This window comes from Bufo bufo, chromosome 8, assembly GCF_905171765.1.
Source record: "Bufo bufo chromosome 8, aBufBuf1.1, whole genome shotgun sequence".
NCBI classification, from domain to species: Eukaryota; Metazoa; Chordata; class Amphibia; order Anura; family Bufonidae; genus Bufo; species Bufo bufo.
In genome coordinates, this window is record NC_053396.1 from 34,489,503 (window position 1) to 34,508,332 (window position 18,830).

The 18,830-nt window shown below is 44.4% G+C and overlaps 1 protein-coding gene across 1 annotated transcript in view; it reads right to left on the reverse strand.

Annotated features, from left to right (window-relative positions):
* Nucleotides 1-18,830, reverse strand: part of LOC120978039 (kinesin-like protein KIF14) — a 129,270-nt gene that overhangs the window by 48,943 nt on the left and 61,497 nt on the right. Inside the window, exons 16-17 of the mRNA XM_040406279.1 lie at nt 1,743-1,903; nt 686-833 (exon numbers count right to left, since the gene is read on the reverse strand). Of these exons, the coding sequence (XP_040262213.1) occupies nt 686-833; nt 1,743-1,903 (309 nt within the window). The remainder of the gene's footprint in view (nt 1-685; nt 834-1,742; nt 1,904-18,830) is intronic.

Genomic DNA, 18,830 nt, shown 5'->3' on the forward strand with positions numbered 1-18,830 from the left:
ACATGGTATAAAAGTGATGTTCTCTGCGTCAGTAGGATTATGCCATATCATGTGTGACAATCCAACAGCAAGTATGCTCTGTGATTGATGGGGAGAGGTGGATATAACATGCAAGTTCATGTACAGCAGTTACACATGAGATGAGGATTCTTTCCCTCTCTTCTTTCCCTTGCAGTCTGTCATCTCACATTCCCCACATTTCCTGGCTGAGACCACTGCTGGGTGAAGGGGGTCTTCTTTAACATGCTCTCAGACTGTGTAGCAGCTAGATATAAGAAAGAGAACCTTTAGAATTCAAGTCAGGAATGAGATCTTCAGGTACAGCTTACAGATCTCACTCCAGACCTGGTTTCTAAAGGCTCCATCTTTGGTTTTATGGTGACTAACACTATGATCCCGGTCTGGTTTTAAAGCTTAGATTGTCAGATTTAAAACAAGGCATCATATCTCTAGTTGTTATACAGCTTAAGATATTTCAGGTTAAAGTAGCCCCTATTCCCCTTTGACCAAATATGGTCTCAGCTACTGAAGGGAAAATTACTGCCTAGCCAGGTCTTTTGATATTATGGGCCTAGCAGCAGCCACAATAGTTGTGTCAGAAGTATTTCTGCCCCTGGTGACATTTTACACCTTTGGAGGACATGCTAATCATCTTTATCCATTATGTATTTTTGGGTTCACAAACCAACTGTTTTTCTAGTTGTTTGATCTGATTCTCATAAAGCTTTTTCTGCTCAGTCAGCTCTAGGTGGGCCAGTGCTTTTGCCGCTTGAAGTTCCTGCATCATTTCAGTCTGTGCCTGCAGCCTTGCATCTTCAATCTCATTTTCAATCCTGCAAAGCAAATTCATTAGGAGACTCGTGAAAGTCAAAATACTACTAATTATCGAAGTATATCTTGGGGTGGCAATATATGTCATAACTCTGCTGAACATAATGTTACAGAACTTAGTAATATGCCCACTTATTTGGAAAAAAAAAGCCGTATACACTTACCTCACAAAAATTTCAAGAGACCCCATTATTTACCGATTGCTCTGCTGAACCAGGATTATTACATAGCAGCACTTAAATGGAGATCAGGGTTTGGCTGAAGTTCATACATACACATTAAAAGCTAGTTATGGCGGAAAATTTGTAGTAAATTAAACACTCACCTTTGAACATCATTTAGTTATTTAACCTAAATAGGTCCAGAATTATAAAAAGTTGTTAACTTTTTTCCACGCAGAGTTCTAAAATCCCTGCATAGACTGAGGTAAATTATACAATTCTATTCACCAGTCATCACTACTAGGGAGAGTTTAGGAGCTTATGTAGCCTGTGCTAGAGGGCCCTACAGGAGAGAAATTGGTTCCTGGATAAAGATTTGTAAAGCAATAGGAGTGGGCAGAGTCTGATCTAAGGCAGGTATCCTGTGTGCATCAAGCAGGGATCTCAGCAGAGTTGTGTGGTGCAATGCAATGGAGCCTGCATGTGGATTGCACCAACCTCATACCATTTGCTTCACTAAGGCAGAAAAGGCCAGAGACTGCAGGGAGTGACTAGTCCGTGTGAGAAGCAGCAGAGCTCCCAGTAATACATGTCTGCAGAGGAGTGTGCAAAAAGCAGGAGGTACCTGATGCACCAAGGGTTTGATGAACCATGACATCATAGACTGTAAAATGCAAAATTTTTTATAAAATTAAAAACTTCTCAATGTTTTCCATATTTTTCACAGCGTAGCTAGCTTTACAGTCTTACCTCTGCTTCTGCGCATCAATGAGTTCATTCTTTGCAAATTCAAAGTCTCTGATTCGTTCTTGGCCTGCACTTCCCAAGCACACCGTGCGACGACTACTCTGAACCTCTGTGGGGTGGTTGAACCGGAAGTAATGATTTCCACCGAGAATCACTCGGTCACCCTAGAATTAGACAATTTTAGATCAAAGAACACAATTTTTCAAATATTACATATTTGCACGAAGATCAAACCCACAGATCAAAATATGTAAAGACTTTGAAATTCTCTCTGCTCAATCATTTATCCATCTATCTATGCTGACTGCTGCTGATGCTTCTGCTGCTTGTCGTAGCAATGACCATGACGGTGGGAGGTTGGGGACTCTGCAGGGGTGGAGAAGTCATCTGCTCGCGAAAAGGTGCAGCAAGTTGAACACACAGTATATCCTGGTAATACTGAAATTTTGCCTCACTTTCGGTATGAGGAAAAAAATTCTCCCATTTTATTGTGAAAGCAAGGGCTTAAAATCATGACTATCCAGTAGTCATCAGTATGCTAATAGCATGTCAGCACATGAGTAAGCAACCATGCAACTTGCCATGCTGGCCAGCATGCCTGAGGACCCAGTTTTTTTTGGCTCTGCCCGACACTGCAATAATTGGTCATTATAGCCAGTATCATTGTTATCAGCCTTGTCCCTTGCACTACTAACTACTCCTCCTCCAACAGGTCAGTTCAGGTCCCCAACAACTAGAGGGCAGCCAGAAATATTTCAAAGCTGTTTTTCCACCATCCTTTGTTGCATCAGCATGGGGGGGTGGGCAGGGTGACATAGCTGATGCTACAGTTGTCCCTACTGCCAAATCTGGTGGCCTCTTTGAAGGTGCTAACTACTGAACATGTGTCCCTGATGAGCTGCCACTGCCTGAGCTCAAAATACCACATGCTCTGTTGTGATGGTCTGGTGCATGATTCAAGGTAGAATTCCTGTAAGCTGGAATGTCGTTGGTCAAGCGATGCAAAGACAGTCTGTTCCGTCATTGCTTTCTTAGCCCCATACAAGTGGCTAAAAATGTACGGATGCTCTCCTGAATATGGCCAGCACCTTCTGCAAGCCACAATATTTTTTCAAAAAGCATTGCACCACTAAACTTATTGTGTGTGCCATGCAGGAAGCATGTGTCATTTCCCTCCAAATGCAGCACAGCACCAATGTTTCTGCCATTGTGACTGACCAACTTGCCGAAATAAAGTTGGCAAGGAGACAGCCAGTGGGATATTTGCTGCTTGATGCACTTTAGCAACTGATCTGCGGTCACTTCTCTCACCCAGGTTGGCAATGCTACAGTTTACACATACAGTATGATAGGATTGTTTCTCAAGTGGCATCCCCTTCTCCCTAGCTGTGAGCTGCCCAACCGCAGCAGTTAGTGTCACAGCCAGGGAGAAGATGAGCTTTTTTGTCACATGGCTGAGACACACTCTGCTGTGAATCGGCTGCTCACAGCCAGGGAGATAAAACGGCCGTCTACTCCTCCCTATACCGATACTATTAATTAGCCTACAGTGTAGCAAGAGAGACCGGGGGCACAATGGGGTAACGGAGTAGCGCATCTGAAAAAAAATAATTGTGCACTGACATGTACTAATATTGTAATGTCAGGACGAGTGAAAAGGTCCTCTTTAAAAGCAACAGAATCCACAAAGTAGTACAGCAGCAACTGCACAGCCAGCAACTTGGCCAGGAGGGAGTTTAGTTTGCATACAGGTGCGTGGCACGTATAGTTGTTTCCCGGCTAAACCTTCTGTTATTGATGACTGACAACAGAGTAAAGGAGGGTTAGTCTGAGTGGGAGAAGCAGTAACTGCCACAAAGACTACCAGAAGAAGGAAGACAGTCTTGTTTCGACTGATAACTAGAAATATATGTTTGGTTGATTGGATTGGCTCACCCTCTATTAGCATGGAATGGGTGCTCCCCCTAAAAAAGATATCCCCAATCTTTTAAAATGGTTTGATTATCTAAAATAAATGGATGAGAGGGGCACACCGACAACTAGAATCACAGTGGAGACCAGCCAGTATGTGAATAAGCTATTTATTAGCAACTCAATAAATTAAGGTGAGGATCCTCAAAAATCAATCGTTAAAACATGCACATTAAAAGACATATAAAACCATAAGGTGGTGGTATCGTGAGATACAACAATAACACTGATGGATAATAATGTTAGCTGATTGTAACAGGTTTATATAGACGGTCTTTCTAGGAAACAATTCAGGTGCGCAGGTCTAATGCGCAATGTCTCTCTTGTTACTAAGAGTTCAGGCCACTTCCTCAGACCACTGAGGAAGGAGTCACTGCCAACTCCGAAACGCGTCTGGTGTACACAGTCTCGAGGAAAGAAAGAAACCGCAGGCTACCATCTGCGCACCGTCTTTGAATCTTCAGAAGCGCTTCTACACAGCGGACAGGAAGAAACATAGGATTTCTTGTGTCTGGATAAAAGACACACAGCAACGCCGAACAACCTATTGGGTCCTGACAAACACTTGACCCCGGCGCCTAAACCTATTGTTTGCATTGTCCTGGAGATCTACTCACCAGTATAAATAAGCGGATCCAAAATCAGACCATCGGTGCTGTACCACGTGGGACGCCACGCTAAGCACAAGTGATCGGCCGCTCCATTACATCGAAACTGTGAGTAGTGTGTCCATACACAGTACAGTCTAGCAGCAGATTCATTGTTATATGCTGTGAAGATCTAATACTACAAAGACTCTGCATGTACTTGCAATTACCGGCTTAGCCTGAACTCTTAGTAACAAGAGAGACATTGCGCATTAGACCTGCGCACCTGAATTGTTTCCTAGAAAGACCGTCTATATAAACCTGTTACAATCAGCTAACATTATTATCCATCAGTGTTATTGTTGTATCTAACGATACCACCATCTTATGGTTTTATATGTCTTTTAATGTGCATGTTTTAACGATTGATTTTTGAGGATCCTCACCTTATTTTATTGAGTTGCTAATAAATAGCTTATTCACATACTGGCTGGTCTCCACTGTGATTCTAGTTGTCGGTGTGCCCCTCTCATCCATTTATTTTTGATAACTAGAAATGGCTGTCACCTCATGTGCTGCAGTACAGCCGTGTGGCCTCTGTTTGCTGTGTGCAAGATCTGCAGGAAAAACAAACAGTGGGCATTCAAACACAGTGGTTTTGTCTTCTGGACATGTGGAAAAAACCTGCTATATTGATATACTCCCACAGAGCTACCAACAGCCAGTCTTTGCCTAGGTCTGGAAAGTTTCAATCCTGTGTCCATAGAATCAGCAGCATCACCAGTTTCCGAGCTGACCACAATAAAAGCAGATCTGGCCCTGGCAGTATATTTTTCTTTTTATATGTTTTAGCCATATGTTGCCTCTACTCTATTGCTTCCATAGCCACCACCTTCTTCCTCAACCATGTTTATAGTCTTCACCCTACCCGCCAATTTTATTAGACTGATGTGTCATCATGGGCTCCTTGACTCCCTTGCGCTTCCCTCCTCTGTATTGGTCACTGTTGCCTCAAATACCACTGCCCCTACCACCGTGTCTACAAGTACTGCCACCACCACAGCTATGCCTCATGGCAGTCTAAACCCTTTGAGCATCTTTCATAGCACATGGAATGTTGTTGGCGCTTCTTAAAGAGAAAAAAAAAATAAATAAGAAGGCATCCCACAAGGAAGGAGCAGTAAAGATAGATTATGCAAATAAAAGGTTCTCTGGGACCACAAAGGAGGAGTAGCAGGAGGAATGTGTTGACCCCTGGCTCAAAGACACATGTCAGACCCAGACGTGACAGACATCATCCTTCTGTGACAGAGGATGAGTGAGTGATCCAGTCTACAAAGTAATCCTCTTTATCCTCAATAAATCTGTTGCTTATGGAAAGTGAAGGAGAACTGTGGTTCTACTACTGAATGAGTGAGTGGTGCCTACTGTGCTGCTACTAAGGTTTGCACTGCTACAGCCACCCACATTCTCACTTGCGGATGACAAGGCAGTAGTCTTTCGTTTTCCACTGTCATTTACTAGACATTTTAGGCTACTTTCACACTAGCGTTTTTTGCGGATCCTCATGGATCTGCAAAAATGCTTCCATAACAATAATACTGTCACGGTCCCTCAGGTGACTGATGGGACAGTGACCAATACAACCGCATGCATCTGTCACGAACAGATCTGGTTGTATTAGGTCTTATATAGCCGTTTTATTGTGTCAGAGAAAACGGATCCGTCCCCATTGACTTACATTGTGCGTCTCTGCCCCACACCACATCGGGGACAGAAAAACGCTGCTTGCAGCGTTATTCTGTCCACGATAGGGACGCAACCAAATGGAATGGAATGCATTTTGGTGATAGGCGAAAATGCCAAAGCCAATCATTTAACCCCTCAGATACAACAGTGAATAGCAATCTATGGCTTCCGATCAGAGTTCCCAAAGTGAAATCACGGGGCTCCGATCGGTCACCATGACAGCCTGGGGCCTGCTAAAGGATCCCAGGCCTGTCATGAATAATTGCCTGTAAAGTTGTTAAAAGACAGCTCAGCAGACAGGGCACCAGAATCTCAGACCATAATTATTATGGTCTATGGGACAAGCGATCAGAAGATCACAGGTTCTAGCCCCCTAAGGGGTCAAAAACTTATGTAAAAAAAAAAAAAATGTTAAATTCAAATCATCCCCTTTCCCAATCATAAAATTTGGCACACAGGTATATCAGGTGTCTGGAAAGGTTTTAGACCGTGTCTCAGCACTCTAGCACGCATCGTTCCTGAGCCATTATTTTTTTCACTGCTGCAGGTCAGATTTAAAGGGGCAGGGCGCTGTGGATGACACCTAAGGGAGCGGAGTGCTGTGGAGGTCACAGTTAAGGGGGAAGGTAGGGTGGCCTTTCAGGCTACCATCAAGACGGACTTAAAAACCCCGCCCCCAGGCTACGCTGTCACTCCTAAGAGTCTGTTAGGCCACGCTCCTCTTACTTTGCAGCCGACTGGGATTGAAAAAAATGAAAGTAAAAATCAACTTGTCAGCTGCAGTGGTGGGAGTGAGGGTGACTTTCTCCCTGCAGCTCATGCTCAGACAGCACAGTGCTGCTGTCTGAGAGCGAGCTGTTCAAAAAGGACATCCCTGTGTTCGTCCAGGCCCTGCGCCGGATAGAGGACAGGGAGTCTGAAAACCGGACTGTCCAGCCTAAAACCGGACCTCTGGCTACCCTAGGGGCAGGCTGCTGTGGAGGTCACAGTTAAGAGGACAGTCCACTATGGAGGTCAGTATTAAGGGGTTGTTTGCTGTAGAGGCCACTGTTAAGGGGGCGGGGTGTTGTGGAAATCACTGTTAAGGAGATAGGGTACTGAGGAGGTCACTAATAAAGGGGTGGGATGCTGTGAAGGTCACTGGTAAAAGGGCAGGCACTCTGGAGGTCTCTTAAGGGGGCAGGGAATGGTGGAGGTGACAGTTAGGGATGAGCAAATCGACTTAGGATAAAACATCCAAAGTCGATTCGCATAAAACTTTGTTTCAATACTGTACGGAGTGAGCGCTCCGTACGGTATTAGAATGTATTGGCTCCGATGAGCCGAAGTTATTACATCATGAAGTCTCGAGAGACTTTGCATAACAACTTCAGAAATTGATTTATACTGTAAAAAAAACAGTTCCTGAACTAGAGTTTGGTAAAAGTTTTTTTACAGTATAAATACATTTCTGAAGTTAAGCGAAGTCTCGCGAGACTTAGCGAAGTAATAACTTTGGCTCATTGGAGCCAATACGTTCTAATACTGTATGGAGCGCTCACTCCGTACAGTATTGAAACAATGTTTTATGCGAATAGACTTCCGATGTTTCATTCGAAGTAGATTCGCTCATCCCTAGTCACAGTTAAGGGGACGGTCTGCTATGGAGGTCAGTGTTAAAGGACAGATTGCTGTAGAGGACACTGTTAAGGGGGCAGGATGTTGAGGAAATGGAAAAGGAGATGGGGTACTGTGGAGGTCAATAATAAAGGGGCGGGCACTGTGGAGGTCTCCATTAAGGGGGCAGGGAACGATGGTGGTCACAGTTAAGGGGACGGTCCGCTATGGAAGACAGTGTTAAGGGGTGGGGTGCTGTAGAGGCCCCTGTTAAGGGGGGTGGGGTGTTGTGAAAGTCACATTTTAAGGGAACGGAGCTCTGTGGAGGTCACTTAAGGGGCGGGTTATTGTGGAAATCAATGTTAAAGGGGTTGACCACCATAAGTATAAAAAACAATAAAGTGCTCCAGACAATAGGTATTTGTATCATGAGAGATATACTGTGTAGATATAATTTTTCTACTTCATTCAGCATAGCATGCTCACATTGATGAGAGACTGTGTTGGCGGAGCAGATGAAAAGTGAAAGTAAAAATTACAGCAAGCATCTCCAGAGGAGCGGTCACATGACATCTCTGCCTCTGCCTATGCCATAGTGACAACAGCACCTCAGGTGTCATCTCATCAGTCCTCCAGTCAAACAACTACATAGAGAAATTAACATAAATGATAGCAATCCTACATTCCGAGCATTAAATAAAGGTTACTGCTTTTTCCACAATGTGATATATAGATATATATATATATATATACATATATATATATATATATATATATATATATATATATATATACACACACATATATATACACACACACACACACACACACACACACACACACACACATACACACACTGCTCAAAAAAATAAAGGGAACACAAAAATAACACATCCTTGATCCTGAGTTAATTAAATATTCTTCTGAAATACTTTGTTCTTTACATACAGTAGTTGAATGTGCTGACAACAAAAATCACACAAAAATTAAAAAATGGAAATCAAATTTTTCAACCCATGGAGGTCTGGATTTGGAGTCACACTCAAAATTAAAGTGGAAAAACACACTACAGGCTGATCCAACTTTGAGGTAATGTCCTTAAAACAGGTCAAAATGAGGCTCAGCAGTGTGTGTGGCCTCCACGTGCCTGTATGACCTCCCTACAACGCCTGTGCATGCTCCTGATGAGGTGGCGGACGGTCTCCTGAGGGATCTCCTCCCAGACCTGGACTAAAGCATCTGCCAACTCCTGGACAGTCTGTGGTGCAACGTGACGTTGGTGGATAGAGCGAGACATGATGTCCCAGATGTGCTCAATTGGATTCAGGTCTGGGGAACGGGCGGGCCAGTCCATAGCATCAATGCCTTCGTCTTGCAGGAACTGCTGACACACTCCAGCCACATGAGGTCTAGCAATGTCTTGCATTAGGAGGAACCCAGGGCCAACCGCACCAGCATATGGTCTCACAAGGGGTCTGAGGATCTCATCTCGGTACCTAATGGCAGTCAGGCTACCTCTGGCGAGCACATGGATGGCTGTGCGGCCCTCCAAAGAAATGCCACCCCACACCATTACTGACCCAATGCCAAACCGGTCATGCTGGAGGATGTTGCAGGCAGCAGAACTGTCTCCACAGCGTCTCCAGACTCAGTCACGTCTGTCACATGTGCTCAGTGTGACAGGGCGCCAGTGGCGAATTTGCCAATTTTGGTGTATTCTGGCAAATGCCAAACGTCCTGCACGGTGTTGGGCTGTAAGCACAACCCCCACCTGTGGACGTCGGGCCCTCATATCACCCTCATGGAGTCTGTTTCTGACCGTTTGAGCAGACACATGCACATTTGTGGCCTGCTGGAGATCATTTTGCAGGGCTCTGGCAGTGCTCCTCCTGTTCCTCCTTGCACAAAAGCGGAGGTAGCGGTCCTGCTGCTGGGTTGTTGCCCTCCTACGGCCTCCTCCATGTCTCCTGATGTACCGGCCTGTCTCCTGGTAGCGCCTCCATGCTCTGGACACTACGCTGACAGACACAGCAAACCTTCTTGCCACAGCTCGCATTGATGTGCCATCCTGGATAAGCTGCACTACCTGAGCCACTTATGTGGGTTGTAGACTCCGTCTCATGCTACCACTAGAGTGAAAGCACCGCCAGCATTCAAAAGTGACCAAAACATCAGCCAGGAAGCATAGGAATTGAGAAGCGGTCTGTGGTCACCACCTGCAGAACCACTTCTTTATCGGGGGTGTCTTGCTAATTGCCTATAATTTCCACCTGTTGTCTATCCCATTTGCACAACAGCATGTGAAATTGATTGTCACTCAGTGTTGCTTCCTAAGTTGACAGTTTGATTTCACAGAAGTGTGATTGACTTGGAGTTACATTGTGTTGTTTAAGTGTTCCCTTTATTTTTTTGAGCAGTGTATATATATGTATATATATATATATATATATATATATATATATATATATATATATATATATATACACACACACACACATATATATATACATATACATACACACACACACACTATGTGTGTGAAGATGGAGAGATCAATCATATACTGTATCTATTTACATCTCTATATCTATCTAGATCTACTGTGGTGGAAGGTGTGTATATCTCACCCAGATACCTCAGCTGGATGAGATGACTGAAATCCAGAAAGCTGCAGTGGTTTTAGCAAAGTGTAGTTTGCGGAGACAGGTTTGTTTAGATTCTGTTCTGGGTTTCTGCTGTTTTAAAGAGACCCAGGGCTAATTTCTATGATTGACCATAATGCCGATCGCAGACAGATGCCATGGTCTTTTGTATGTGTGCTGCAACACATATAGCGGCCCGCAATGCACAGGTACCAGCAGGGCCGGTGCCACCCATAAGCAGAGTAGGCCACCGCGTAGAGCGCACTCTGCCTGGGTGCGCCGGTGCTCTGGAGTCCGAATCCTGATTCCCGACTAGCCGCCGCCCCCGCGCCACGCCCCCTACTTGTGATCCATCCATCTAAGTTCTAACATCTTCTCCTGATTCCTAGCCGCCGCCCCCAGGCCACGCCCCCTACCTGGCTGTCATCCATCTGACTCCTCCTGTTTGGCTGTTCCTGTACTTGCCGGCCAGCCGGATCATGGTGGATTGTGCTGCCCCTGCGAGCCTGCGCGGGCATGCGTTTGTTCAGAGAGGGGGAGGGGGGGGGGGGTTTTGGCGGCAATTTCAAATGACATAATGGAGCCTGCCTGGCTGGAGTGTGACTGTGCACAGTGTCAGTCTGTGGGGGCAGTTCAGTATTACTTAGTGGGGTCACTGGGGAGCAAATTACGTAATGGGCAGTGTGCAGTTGTGCACTGTCTGTGGGGGCAGTTAGTATTACTTTGTTGGGGCACTGGGGGGCAAATTACGTAATGGGCACTGCCCATTATGTAATTTGCCCCCCACTGCCCCCACTAAGTAATACTGCCTCCACATGCAGTGCACAATGTTGCATGGAATAGGTGTCCGAAAAAGGGGGCTGGTAAAGGGGCGTGGTCAATGGGCGGAGTCCAGGGGCAGCAAAATTTGCTTTAGCCTAGGGTGGCAAAAATCCTTGCACCAGCCCTGGGTACCAGCAGAGTGCAGGCGGTTTGCAGATGTGGACCCATTTACTTCAATGGGTCTGCGATCCACAAGATATGTTCCGCACCACAAAAAGATAGAACACGTTCTATTTTTTTGCGGTGCAGAAGCACGGAGAGAAATCCTTTGGAAGCACTTTGTACTGCTTCCGTGGGCTTCTGATCCGTGCCTCCGCTCCATACCACTCTGTATCTTGCAAATTGCAAACCCATTCAAGTCAATGGGATGTTTGCTGTCCGCAATACAGTAACGGGGCGCACACATACACTTGTGTGCATGAGTCCATAGACTGCAAATAACAGTTCCCAGCAGTCTATAGGAGAAGCAATCTAAAGATTGCATGTTCAGATCCCTTAGGAGGGCTTTTTAAAATAGTAAAATTAAGATCATCCCTCTTTCTGACCAATTTGACTTTTTTCATTGCTTCTTTACAAAAATAAAGTTATTATTTAAACCACTTTGGAGTGAGTGTTTTTAAAAAAAAATCTAACTACAGATCACAACACAAAAAATTAGCCCTCTAAAACAGAAATGGGGATCAGAATATGGAGATGCAAAGAGAATAAAACATTTTTAAATTATCTTTTTCAGTATTAAAAGAAAAAAAATTGCAAATGTGGTATCACTGTAATTACACTGTGGCAGATTTATTTATTACATTACACCCCATCTGGATTTTACAGCTTTACACCACATCAAATTCAAAAGTAGATGGTGCCAATAGAAAATACAATTTGTCCCGCAAAAAAAAAAAAAAAAAAGCCCTCAAGCAGCTATTTGAATGGAAAATTATAAAAGTTATGGCTCCGGGAAGGCCAAAAGTAAATATTGGAAAATGGTTTGGTCCTGAAGGGGTTAACCATTTCAGGACCAAGCCATTTTTGGCAAATCTGACATGTGTCACTTTATGTGGTAATAACTAAAACGCTTACTTATCCAGGCCATTCTGAGATTGTTTTCTCGTCACATATTGTACTTCATGACGGTGGTAAAATGGAGTTAAAATATTTTATTTTTATTTATAAAAATACAAAATTTACCCAAAATTTTGAAAAATTTGCAAATTTCCAAATTTACATTTTTCTACTTTTATAATTAATAGTAATAACTCCAAAAATAGTTATTACTTTACATTCCCCATATGTCTACTTCATGTTTGGATCATTTTGTGAATGACATTTTATTTTTTTGGGACGTTAGAAGGCTTAGAAGTTTAAAAGCAAATCTTAAAATTTTTCAGAAAATTTCCAAAACCCACATTTTAAGGACCAGTTCAAGTCTGAAGTCACTTTGTGAAGCTTACATAATAGAAACCACCCAAAAATGACCCCATTTTAGAAACTACACCCCTCAAGTTATTCAAAATTGATTTTACAAAACTTTGTTAACCCTTTATGTTCTCCACAAGAATGAAAGGAAAATGGATTAAATTTTAGAATTTCACTTTTTTGGCAGATTTTCCATTTTAATCAATTTTTTCCAGTAACAAAGCAAGGGTTAACAGCCAAACAAAACTCAATATTTATTGTCCTGATTCTGTAGTTTACAGAAAAACACCATATGTGGTCGTAAACTGCTGTACGGGCACACAGGGTGCAGAAGGAAAGGAATGCCATATGGTTTTTGGAAGGCAGATTTCACTGGGATAATTTTAAGCTGCCATGTCACATTTGAAGACCCCTGACGCACCCCTAGAGTAGAAACTCCAAAAAATGACCCCATTTTGGAAACTACAGGATAAGGTGGCAGTTTTGTTGGTACTATTTTAGGGTACAAATGATTTTTGGTTGCTCTGTATTACATTTTTTGTGAGGCAAGGTAGCAAAAAATAGCTGTTTTGGCACAGATTTAATTTTTTGTTATTTACAATGTTCATCTGACAGGTTAGATCATGTGGTATTTTTATAGAGCAGGTTGTTTCGGATGCAACAATACCAAATAGATTGGTGCTATTGGTGATAGATTGGTGCTATTTTGGGGGAATATGCCTTTTTGATCGCTTTGTGTTGCACTTTTAGTGATGTGATATTTTTTACATTTTTTTTTTTTTTTACTTTATTATGGGAAAAGGATGCTTTTTTTTACATTTTTATTTTATATAAGCTATAAGAGGAAATTTCACTTTAAAAAAAAAATAAAAAATTGGACCCAGACCCACTTGGTTCTTGAAGATCCAGTGGGTCTGATGGTTTACAATACACTGCAGTACACTGTATAGTGTTCTGCAGTGCATCATCACTCACAGTAAGCCTGATCAGGCTATACAGAGGCAAGCCGGATGCCTGTGAAGGCGTCCAGTTGCCATGGTAACCATTGGGAAGCTGCCACAGCAGCGCAGCGCCCGATGGGGGAGGGAGGGAGCTCCCTTTGTTAACCCATCAAGCATCGGGCCACTGCCACAGCACAGCAGCAGCTCGATGGGAGAGGGAGCTTCCTCCATCTCTTAACCCCTTTTATACAGTGGTTCCTATGGACCGCAGCATGGAAGGGGTTAAACGGCCAACACCGATGTCGGCCGTTACAAGCAGAGTCTGAGCTGTATATTATAGTTGACACTCTGCTAACCGCTCGGCCATCCTTTAACAGATCGAGGAGGAAGGGGGAGGGAAGGGGGAATCAGCAGCGATGCCGCCGGCCATCCTGAAATTAGGGGGGCTCAATGAGGCCTGAAGCCCATGGGGAAGAGGGGTATAGGGGAGGGCTGGCGGCTTTAGTCCTGGGGGGCAAATACAGTCAAGTGGCCCATTTTTATTTTGCAGACTTACTTTCTTTTTATACAGGAACACATTGCATTTACTGCACCCCAATGTGGCATGTGTAGCACGCTGTGCCAATTCTTTTGCCCGCACATTTTTCAAAGCCCCCTTCATATTTAAAAATGCGGCATGTGTAGCATGCTGCGCCGATTCTTTTGCCTGGCCATTTCTAAAAGCTTATTTTTATAAAAGCATAATTTTTAGCCCCGCCCAATATTAAAAGCCCCTCCTACATATAATGGGCCACTTCCAACAAACACTGTACAGCTGAAATTCTATTGTTGAGGCGTGTCTCTACACATCATATGGAGAGGGTAGGGCCTGTCCTGGCTGCACTGCCTGCTTTACATTATACAATAAACAGCAGGCTACAGCCAGAAAGCGCCTCAGCTCTCCTCTCTCCCCAGATCCTGCTCAAGGCTTGAGGTTCCCCCCACCATCTGCCACTCCCCCGTGGCCTGCTGCCCCCTTTGGCCGTCCTCATCCAGCTCTGACGACTCCTTCTGCAAATGGCAGAAGGAGGATCCAGAGCATCTCCTCTCCTACATAGCGCCCCATACCTATTATATCCAGTGATGTCACCTTTGTTGTAGACGTTCTCTTTCCTCATCTTCTCCATTCAGACCAGACTGCCATGATGATTTTTCAGCCATCTCCCGTCTCTGCAGAAATTGACAGACATTAGTTTCCCACATTTCCATCCTCTTCACATCTTCTGAACACCCTTTTCTGCCACCCCCAATACTATACTGCAGAAACAGTCCCCCTGGAAATACTACTACCACACAGATAGCGCCCGCTTCAACAATTATTGGCACACAGTGCTCTAAAAAATACCTGCGCCCAGACACTAATAGTATAAAGATAATGTCCCCCAAAAAATAATTGTGCTAAGGTGATATTATGCCAGGGTGCCCCCCAAAGTAACCATGCTCCCCAAAATCCCACCAATAGAAATAATTCTCTATCTGAGCACACTTAGTAGTAATAATGCCCCTATAGTGCCCATACTAGTAATCATGTTCCTCAAACCCCCAGTAGTAGTAAAGCTCCCCATAATACCCCCTAGTAGTAATAATTCTCCCTATAATATGACAGTACATGAAATACCCCCGCTTAGTGCCCGCAGTTGAGCTAATCTCCCCATAATGCATGCCAGTATAAAATACCACTATATAGTGCCCCAGTAAATGCCCTCATAGTGCTCCTCTCCCCCATAATGTGCCAGTAAAAAATGCCCCTTCTTAGTGCCCCCAGATGCCCCAAGTGCTCCACTCCCCCATAGTGCCCCCAAATAATGCCCCGTAGTGCTGCTCTCCCCTATAGTGCCTCCCATAATGTGCCAGTAAAAAATGCTCCCTTAGTGCCACCAGATGCCATAGTGCCCCCATAATGTGGCAATAAAAAAAAGCCCCTTAGAGCCCCCATAGTGCTCCTCTCCCCCATGGTGCCAGTAAGAAATGCCCCCAGATTGCCACCCCCAAAAAAATGGGGCTGTAAGAAATGCCAGATGCCCCCATAGTGCCAGCTCCACCCGCAAAGAAAAAAACAAAAACAAAAAAAAGACTAATACTTACCTCCATCAGCAGTGATGCGATGCAGGCCTTTTCCGGCCTGTGTCCCTGCTGTGTGCTGCCCGGCTCAAGCGGCGCGATGATAATGACGTCATCGCGCCGCCTGAGCCGGCCTCTGATAGTGCCTGCAGCCTATCAGAAGAACAGGGAAGGGAGACACCTCTCCCTCCCCTGCCGCAGCACAGCCATCTGTATAGCTGTCCTGATGGCGGCGATACAGATTAATATGCAGATGAGTGCTTCCACAATGAAAGTGCTCATCTCCTACTACCCCCCCCCTCCCCCCTCCTCCTTGCCGGCTCTGAGGAATAAAAAAAATAAATTAAAATTATAATTATTTGTTAAAGACGGCCCAGTGACCGTTTTTAACATGCTTTAGGGCGGCCTGGGGGGCAATTGCCTCCCTACCCCCCATCCCTGGATATTACATATACACACATTTTAGAAGGTTCTGATCCCCACAGTGACTGTGGGGATCAGAACCTTTCAGCTGGCATTAGGATCCTGTGATTGACTAGTCTATACAGACTAGCCCATCAGAGCGATCAGCCCGGGAAAATCCTCATTGTAGACAGGACATCAGACGTGCTCTTACTAGGCTCCCCGCTCCGAACACTTGAGACGGAACAAGGAGCGCGCAAGTGGCAGGGGCAGACTGGGCATGTGCTGCTCTTAGGCAGATTATGAGAGCAGCGCATGTACAGTTACAATAATGGCATGGACGAGCTTTCTTTAAAGCTCCACCATATCGCGTGCAGCCATGGACGAAGCAGGGCTAAGGGGGCTTACTATAAAAAGATCAGCAGACAGATTTTTTTAATAAATTATATTTGGAAACAAATTTTTACCCTGCCTCCAACAATGTTGTGTAAAGTACTTATATAGTGGCCAACCCTGTGCTGCTATGCAGTTAAATGTATATAGTTTAAATCATATGATATTCTATATTTGGTTATATGCTCCCATCTAGTGGCCGTTTTTGGTAATGCACTTGTTTTTCTGGTTAGTCATATCGGTCATTCATTTTATTGCTCCACCCCTTCTTCCCTGTACCTCACTTCCTGTTTCTCCATACTGCTCCAGGCATTGAACAGGTACACATGTATTCTCATGTAAGCTTACAAAAGCATCATCTTTTGACCATACAATACCAGAATCCATCTGTCCTGCTGTACTCTGTCATCTGGCTTACAGAATAAAGCAACTTACACGGATAAACTCTGTGTTGGTGAGTTCAAGCTATCTGATGAGGATTGTCCGCAGTGATTATATCTGCTTATACAGGCCAGGCATAGAGGTCTCACTAGGGATAAATCGCTATTACAACAATCAGAGTCAGAATAAACCCCATTAAGGAGACAGGGTACTGTGTAGGTCACTAATAAAAGGGGCGGCCGCTGTCGAGAAAGGGAAGGGACTGTGGAGGCCACTATTAAAAGGAGCAGCGGGGTACTGTGAGGTCACTATTAAGGCAGCTGGGTACTGTGGCAGTCACTGTTAAATGGGCAGTCGCTGTGGAGGTCACCGTTAAGGGGGCCGGGAATGGTAGAGGTCAGTTAAGGGAACTGTAACCTATGGCCAGTGTTAAGGGGCGGGTGCTGTAGAGGTTACAGTTAAGAGAGTTCCGGTGACGAACCGGGCTCTCCATGGGGCTGCCAGAAAGCCCAGTGACATCACTGGCACTGATGGGCGGGCTTTAGCGCTGCCCTAGCCTGCAAAATGGCTAGGGCAGCGCTAAAGCCTGCCCATCAGAGCCGGTGACGTCACCGAACACACTGCTGGACGGAAGCCTTCGCCCAGCAGTGTGTTATTGTAAATAAAAGAGCCCTTGCCCTGCACTATCCAGGGCAAGGGAGCGCATCGGAGCATGACATGCTCCGATAACAACATCAGGGGGGCTGCCTGGGTGAAATTATGGATATGTCCGGGGACAGCTCTGAACCAGACAGGTCCCATCTCAGACAATGGGGGAATATCGCTAGGATATGCCCCCATTGTCTGATAGCAGTAGGACCCGCACCTACAATGAGAACGGAGTGGGGAAATGAACGGAGGTTGCACTGTGCATGCGCAGCCGCCCTCCATTCATTTCTATGGGGCCACCGAAAATAGCCGAGCGCTGGCTCAGCTATTTCAGTCTGCCCCATAGAAATGAATGGGAGCATGGGCGGTGCGCTCCCATTCACTTCTATGGGAGCAGCGCTTCGTGGTGGACGGACTCTGGGAAATCCGGGGTCCTCCAGCAACAGCACTCCCCGCTTCGCGCTCGTTGTAGGTGCGGGTCCCAGAGGTGGGACGCGCACCTATGAGAAAATATGCCCTCATTGTCTGAGATGGGAATACCCCTTTAAGGGGGTGGGGTGCTCTAGATGTCACTGTTATAGTGGATTCTGTCAATATCTTAACGACCACATTAAATGAAATAGATTAAATATACCCGTGCGAAGCCAGGTCCTTCAGCTAGTTTTACATATGAAGTTGAAAAAAAATAAAAATACATAATAGGTATTATTGCATCGGAAAATGTCTGAATTAAAATGTAAAATATATATCTTTCCTACACTGTAATAAAAATAAATAAAAACATGCAAATCGCCATTTTGTAGTCACCTTGTCCTCCCAAAAAGTCATACGCACCCCAAAAATAGTACTAATATAAACTATAGTTCATTCCACATAAAAACAAGCCATTATTCTGCTCTGTGGATGAAAATGTAAAAAAAAAATTGCCTGTCAGAAAATGGCTATGCCAAGAAAATTGATTTTTCCAAGTGTTCTAGAATATATATATATATTTTTTTAAAGTAGTGAAACAAAATACCTATACAAATCTAGCATCGCTATAATCTTATAATCTCAAAACCCAAAAAAGTCTTGGCGGACTTGTGGCTTCTTTTTCATTTTACCCAACAAATACTTTATTTTCCCATTTTCCAATACAAGACATGGTAAATTACATAGTGCCATTAAAAAGTACAACTTGTCTTAAAAAATAATCCCGTATATGGACATGTGAACAGAAAATTGTAAAAAGTTATGGCTCTTGGAATGCGGGAGGGAAAGAAACCGAAAATGCAAAAACCGACAATGGGCTTCGCCCTGCACTCAAGGGAGGGAGACTAGTTTATCTTTTCCTCTAGTTTCCTCTTGAGTGTAGAAGCTGTTTTACGGCTAAATAACTGCAGAGCATGCAGTTTTATCTTTTCTCATGGAATCAGCAATGCTGTCTTCTAAAGGTGCATTTAGACTATC